Source organism: Oncorhynchus tshawytscha, linkage group LG29 (genome assembly GCF_018296145.1).
Source record: "Oncorhynchus tshawytscha isolate Ot180627B linkage group LG29, Otsh_v2.0, whole genome shotgun sequence".
Taxonomy (NCBI): Eukaryota; Metazoa; Chordata; class Actinopteri; order Salmoniformes; family Salmonidae; genus Oncorhynchus; species Oncorhynchus tshawytscha.
In genome coordinates, this window is record NC_056457.1 from 25,338,394 (window position 1) to 25,346,228 (window position 7,835).

The following is a 7,835-nucleotide window of genomic DNA, read 5'->3' on the forward strand; positions in this document are numbered from 1 at the left end:
CAGGGATGTGCCATGGAGCAGGGGACTGACATCAAAGGCCTCTGCATTTGGGTGGGGGAGGCTGTGAAACTCTCCTGCCAGAGTTTTCACACATCTCGTTTCACACCTCCGTGCTAATTGAAGTTGCAGCCAGGTCAGTTCTGTCCTAGCAGCGTGGTAGTTTAGTAGCCTATTTACTTAGCTTTATATAAGAAAATGATCTAGAGATTATTGAACATTACTCACTCAGTTTTGTTTTGATGGTGTTCCCAGGTTTCCGCTGTGTTTCTTCTGCAGGTTTTGGTTTGTTAGAAGCTTTTTCTTGATAGTCCTTGGTAGTAAGAATCCATTCAGGTAATTAGTCCAAAATCAAGGTTTTAGGAATGGGATTTGGATTGAAGATTTTGATGTAGAGGGTAGTATCCTGTATAAATCCTGGTGAAAAAAATCTACATTTATCTACATTTATCCAACTCTAATTGTATTTAATTTAGCAGAAAGGTGTGGATCGAGGTTGATGGACAGAGGTGATGGAAGCCGCACCCAGTGCTATAAGTTAATGGGGAAGAGAGATCTGTTGTCACAAACCGCCCTCACAGCTTCTTTGGCCCCAACTGCCTCTCCAACTTTCCAGTCATCTCTTTATTTTTCTTAGTCTCCCTGCTTTTCTCTTTTTCCCTCTTTCTCTCCATACCTGTAGCCTACCAACAGCTGTTTGGATGTTTTATTTTTGCATTTACAAACTGTTGTTATTTTCTTCGCCAACACCAACAGATTTATAAACATTATGGATGTGAGTTTTTCAGGGTGAAATATTCTCGGGGCTCTGCCCTCGCGCTACGCTGTAAGAGTGACCACATGAGTTCAGCTGGGTGAGACAAGACCCCCACGGTGCACATCGGAGTAGCCTACTACCAGCTCATGTGCTGCCTGCTACCATGGAGCGGTCATCGGTTGGTCTGCTGCTCCTCGCGCTCTGCCTTTTACTTACGTGAGTAGACTAATTGACCAGGCAACATTTGTCATCTATAGGCTACTAATGGACTTTCAGTAATCATGCATGTTTATAAGTGTGTGTGGGTTTACGGCTGTGTGTGTGAGACAGACCTTCATATTCCTAGACAGCTGGAGGCTCATTCAGAATTGTATGTGTAAGTATGAGACTAGATGTAGACAAACTGTGGTTTATCGATCTTTCTCAAATAATCCCAAATATGATTCAAATTTCAAATCAAGACTGGTCTCTTAGAATAGTTGATACCCAGCTAACAACAAACGTTCCCACAACTTTAGAGAATGTTCCCTTAAGAGTCTCATTAGGTCATAGGAATGTTCCAGCAATGTGCAAGGAATGTTTCCAAGAGACCATTCCCTTAATGTCAAATATAACTTACCCAGAATGTGGTTACCATGTTCTCAGCACTAAATTAATAAATGTTCTAGACACATTTCATGTGTCCAGTTTCATGTGTCCAACGTCCCACCAAACATACATAGAACATGGTTGCCATGTTCCTAAGAACGTAAGATATGAATGTTCTAGACATGTTAAATGAGAACGCTGCAAGAACATCCATGTGTCCAGTTTTCTGTGAGTTGGGAGAATATTCCATCAACGTCCCACCAAACATACACAGAACATGTAAATATGATTCATCCATCTTTATTATCATAATGTCTAAAGATTTCTCCTCTTTCATGCATTTCTGGAACTTTGACTTTGTGCCATTGAGCACGACCTCCAGATGCTTTTTCAGGTTTGATGTGGTGTTTGCATTTCTCTTTCTCCTCAATTAACTGAAAATAATGGGAACATTTCCACTTGGAAAGGTTAAGCGGGGTAACATGATTTTCGACTTTAAAATAGCCTATTGGAAGCGAGTTAACCTACAGCATGAATGCCATTAGCATGAGAAAAAGCTTTAAACACACCGGTAGAGATATGCTTTTGAAAGTAATATACAGCTTTACTTGAAAAGGTTCATGTAATAATATTACTATATTTGAAGACAGTAACTAGTTATATTACTCCGTTACTCGTCCCAAGTGGTTCTGTTGCAATTAGTATTTTTTTCCACATTTTTTCCACGATGTTCCAGATAGAAATCCAATGAAGAGAGCAGATGTGATTCCTTATCAGAGACACATTTGTTCTACATGGTATATGCAGTGCTTAATTTCAGCTGGATCCTGACAGAACAGAATGAGATTCACTTTCTATGATCTCTCTCCCTCTGCTCTGATAGACATGAGCCGGCAACTCTCATCTCTCCAGAGTTGCACTTCATCATTTATTTCCTTATAGAGTCATAGCTGTTTGAAGGGTTCTGGAGGAACTGCAGCAACCCTGATACATTGAAATGCATTTGCCAAAGTTATATAATTACTGCTGTCTGTTAAATAAATTAAATCATTCAGAATAGCCTACTACACCATGAGAAGGCCTATAATTTAGACACAGAGGATCGTTAGCTTATTTTTTAAATAGCCTAGCTGTGGATTGTAGCCCAATAACAAGGAATAGCCTACAATCGGGAACACATGGCAAATCTGTCAGTGAAAAAACAGCATGCAGACAAAACAGGCCTTTTTCAATCAAGGGAAAACACAGGTTGGAAAGTAAATGGCTCCTGCTGAAAAGACTGTGCTGTAGGCTACCAAAATATTTAATCAACTTCCAAATATTGCATTGTGCGGCGCTTAACAGGCCCAGCGTCGTCCGGGTTAGGGGTTTGGCCGGGGGAGGCCGTCATTGTAAATAAGAATTTGTTCTTAACTGACTTGTCTAAATAAATAAAGGTTAAATAAATAAAATCAAAAAATTACCCGAACCAACGGAAAACTGGACACTCAAACATTATGGGTGAAATTACAAAAACATTCTCTCTCCCTAGAATTGTTAGCTGGGTATGTTGTTGGCTCTACAGTCAGAAAAATCAGGTGAATCCTGTCTGTGTGTTGCTGAGCATCTATGGGAAATGGGTCAGGTGTGTGTGTGTGTGTGTGTGTGTGTGTGTGTGTGTGTGTGTGTGTGTGTGTGTGTGTGTGTGTGTGTGTGTGTGTGTGTGTGTGTGTGTGTGTGTGTGTGTGTGTGTGTGTGTGTGTGTGTGAGCGTGTGTGCCTGCCTGCCTGCCTGCGTGCGTGCGTGCGTACGTGTGTTATATATATATATATATATATTTTTTTTTATATATATTTTTTTTTGTGATTATTTAATTTAAAAAAATGTTTTGCAGGTGTTGTGCCTGAGGGCTTCCTTCCTTCCTCTCTATAAAAGGTCCCAGGAGGAGCACCAGAGATAACTGGTGCCCACTGGATCTTTCTCTTTCTCTCTCTCACACACAGCGTCAGGACATTGAGAACTGGATGTAAATATATATCATAAAGACGTGTCATATTATAGGGTGTTAAGTGTCTCCAGGTCTGATTGGCAGTGGTGAGGTGATGTGTGATTGATTGAGACGGTAAAAGGGAAGTGTTTGATTGATTGAGACGGTCATGAGGCGATGTGTTATTGGTTGTTTGTGTTCTGGTGACAGGTAGCTTAGCTCCAAAAGGAACACAGCTCCTCTGAGGATGTGGACGATGCTGGGGAGGGGTTGAGGAGTATAAACACAGTGACAGTCCTGAACTGTGGCCAAGCGAAGCTGCTATTTCACAATAGAAACAAAACAGACCACCCAGCTGAACCTCACTCAAACACACACGCATGACATAAGCACGCACACACACAATACAAGCATATAAACACCACACACAGTTTCTGCTGGTCTGTGAGTAAATATCCTAAAGCCTGCAAGTCAGAAGACATATGTAGTGTCTGGTGTCTGTGGGGGGGGGGGTCATGATTAGTACCCGATGCCTTTAACCCTCTGCACCAGTAGTTCCCAAACTTTTTATAGTCCCGTTCCCCTTCAAACATTCAACCTCCAGCTGCGTACCCCTCTAGCACCAGGGTCAGCACACTCTCAAATGTTGTTTTTTGCCATCATTGTAAGCCTGCCACACAAACACTATACAATGCATTCATTAAACATAAGAATGAGTGTTAGTTTTTGACACAACCCGGCTCGTGGGAAGTGACAAAGAGCTCTTATAGGACCAGGGCACAAATAATAATATAATAATAATCAATAATTTTGCTCTTTATTTAGCCATCTTACATATAAAACATTTTGTTAATCAAAAATTGTGAATAACTCACCACAGGTTAATGAGAAGGGTGTGCTTGAAAGGATGCACATAACGCTGCAATGTTGGGTTGTATTGGAGAGAGTCTCAGTCTTAAATCATTTTCCACACACAGTCTGTGCCTGTATTTAGTTATGCTAGTGAGGGCTGAGAACCCACTCTCACATAGGTACGTGGTCACAAAGGGCATCAGTGTCTTAACAGCACGATTTGCCAAGGCAGGATACTCTGAGCGCAGCCCTATCCAGAAATCTGGCAGTGGCTTCTGATTCAATTCAATTTTCACAGAACTGCTTGTTGCAATTTCGAGGAGGCTCTCTTGTTCAGATATCGGTAAGTGGACTGGAGGCAGGGCATGAAAGGGATAACGAGAATCCAGTTGTTTGAGTCGTCCGTTTCGAGAAAGTACCTGTGTAATAGTGTGCCCAGCTCACTCAGGTGCTTCGCTATATCTTATTTGACATCGTCCGTAAGCTTGAGTTCATTTGCACACAAAATAATGCAGACAGAAAAGAGCTCCAACGTCTTAATCCTAGCCTCAATTTTGTCCCGCACATTGAATATTGTTGTGGAAGAGTCCCTGTAATCCTAGATTCAGATCATTCAGGTGAGAAAAAACATCACCCAGATTGGCCAGTCGTGTGAGAAACTCATCATCAGGCAACCGGTCAGACAAGTGAACATTTTGGTCAATAAATTTAAGCTCGTCTCTCAATTATAAAAACGTGTCAATATTTTGCCCCTTGATAACCAGCACATTTCTGTATGTTGTAAAAGTGTTACATGGTCACTGCCCATATCATTGCATAGTGCAGAAAATACATGAGAGTTCAGGGGCCTTGCTTTAATGAAGTTAACCATTTTCACTGTAGTGTCCAAAACATCTTTCAAGCTGTCAGGCAAATCCCTTGGCAGCAAGAGCCTCTTGGTGAATGCTGCAGTGTACCCAAGTGGCGTCGGCAGCAACTGCTTGCACGCACATTACCACTCCACTATGTCATGGCTTTTACACCATCAGTACAGATACCAACACATCTTGACCACCAAAGTCAATTTGATGTCACAAAGCTGTCCAGTACCTTTTTTTTAAACAATTTTTTCTCCTCTTGTCTCATCACTGCAACTCCCGTACGGACTCGAGAGAGGCGAAAGTCGAGAGCCATGCGTCCTCCAAAACACAACCCAACCAAGCTGCACTGCTTCTTGACACAACACACATCCAACCCGGAAGCCAGCCGCACCAATGTGTCTGAGGAAACACCGTACACCTGGCGACCTGGTCAGCGTGCACTGCGCCCGGCCTGCCACAGGAGACGCTAGTGCGCGATGAGACAACGATATCCCTGCCGGCCAAACCCTCCCTAACCCAGACAACGCTGGGCCAATTGTGCGTTGCCCCATGGACCTCCTGGTCGCGGCCGGGAGCCTGGGCTCGAACCCAGAATCTCTGGTGGCACAGCTAGTACTACGATGCCATGCCTTAGACCACTGCGCCACCCGGGAGGCCCTGCTGTCCAGTACTTTAATAATATCCTCTCATGTTGTCCTGGTTTCCAGTGGTTTGCTGAAGAGGATGTCTTCCTTAATTGACCCCCCATAAACGTAACGGACATATACCAGGAGCTGTGCCAGGACCTGTTGACTCATCCAGCTGTAACAGACATATACCAGGAGCTGTGCCTGGCCCGCCACGTCTGTTGACTCATCCAGTCCTCCTCCAAAACACAACCCAACCAAGCTGCACTGCTTCTGACACAACACACATCCAACCCGGAAGCTGTAACAGACATATACCAGGAGCTGTGCCAGGCCCCCCACGTCTGTTGACTCATCCAGCTGTAACAGACATATACCAGGAGCTGTGCCAGGCCCCCACGTCTGTTGACTCATCCAGATGTAACAGACATATACCAGGAGCTGTGCCAGGCCCGCCACGTCTGTTGACTCATCCAGCTGTAACAGACATATACCAGGAGCTGTGCCAGGCCCTGTTGACTCATCCACTGTAACAGACTGCTGTGACTCATCCAGATGTAACAGACATATACCAGGAGCTGTGCCAGGCCCGCCACGTCTGTTGACTCATCCAGCTGTAACAGACATATACCAGGAGCTGTGCCAGGCCCGCCACGTCTGTTGACTCATCCAGCTGTAACAGACATATACCAGGAGCTGTGCCAGGCCCCCACGTCTGTTGACTCATCCAGGTGTAACAGACATATACCAGGAGCTGTGCCAGGCCCGCCACGTCTGTTGACTCATCCAGCTGTAACAGACATATACCAGGAGCTGTGCCAGGCCCCCACGTCTGTTGACTCATCCAGGTGTAACAGACATATACCAGGAGCTGTGCCAGGCCCGCCACGTCTGTTGACTCATCCAGCTGTAACAGACATATACCAGGAGCTGTGCCAGGCCCGCCACGTCTGTTGACTCATCCAGCTGTAACAGACATATACCAGGAGCTGTGCCAGGCCCCCACGTCTCTTGACTCATCCAGCTGTAACAGACATATACCAGGAGCTGTGCCAGGCCCCCACGTCTGTTGACTCATCCAGCTGTAACAGACATATACCAGGAGCTGTGCCAGGCCCCCCACGTCTGTTGACTCATCCAGCTGTAACAGACATATACCAGGAGCTGTACCAGGCCCCCACGTCTGTTGACTCATCCAGATGTAACAGACATATACCAGGAGCTGTGCCAGGCCCGCCACGTCTGTTGACTCATCCAGCTGTAACGCATATTAATCACTGGCTTTTATGCGAAGCAGCAATTGTTTCAAAACATCTCCTGTCGTGTCACTGATGCATCGTGAAACAGTGTTGTTTGATGAAGTCATTGTCTGTGTAGTTTTTTGGGCCTTTTCCCCCAGCATTGTCCCAGCCAAATCCACGGCAGCAGGAATAATCAAGTCCACCACAATAGTGTGGGGCTTGTCTGTCCTAGCCACTCGGTAGCTCACCATAAGATGCTTCTAGCCCATTCTTATTAATGGTGTCTGTTGCTTTTATACATGTCTTACTACTTGAAATTTGCCTTTTTTCTCGCTCAAAAAACTCCTGTGGCTTATTTTTCAAATGGTCATGTTTTGTTACTAAATGTCTGCGCAAGAGTGAAGGTTTCCCGCGAGAGAGTAGCGGTTAATGTGATTCGATGTTAATTATTTGACTAGGCTACCTGTATTAGACAATGTGTTGTTATTTCGCTGAACACTAGATGGTTTCATTTTAGTTTTGGCAGTGAAACAAGGCTACTCAGGCGAGAAAAAAACCTCACCCAAATGTATAGCCCTGTTGGAAAATATAAATGGGCAAAAATTGAAAATGTGAAGATTTATTTTGAAATGTTTTTTATTATTTTATTTATTTTTAAAAAGTGAATCACATTTTTATTTGGTGTACCCCAGATGGGATTGCGCGTACCCCAGTTTGGGATTACCTGCTCTACAAATAGTGAGCTATATCTAATGGAATGAAAGAATCTCTCTCTGTCTCCCTCTTTCTTTGTATATTTCCACCTCCCTATACCGCCCCTCTCTTTCTACCCTCCTGTCTCTCTCCATCTCTCACAGTGTTTCTCCTCTGTTCCAATATTCCTAATTGTACAGACAATATGGAGAGGGGATGAGGAGAGGAGACGAGGAGATGAGGAGACGAGGAGAG

General features: G+C 44.3%; 1 protein-coding gene across 1 annotated transcript in view; it reads left to right on the top strand.

The window, feature by feature from the left end:
* Positions 1 to 576: 576 nt before the first annotated feature.
* LOC112227479 (vasoactive intestinal polypeptide receptor 2-like) overlaps positions 577 to 7,835 on the top strand; it is an 18,192-nt gene continuing 10,933 nt past the window's right edge. Inside the window, exon 1 of the mRNA XM_042308881.1 lies at positions 577 to 970. Coding sequence (XP_042164815.1) covers positions 901 to 970 — 70 coding nt within the window. The 5' untranslated portion in view covers positions 577 to 900. The remainder of the gene's footprint in view (positions 971 to 7,835) is intronic.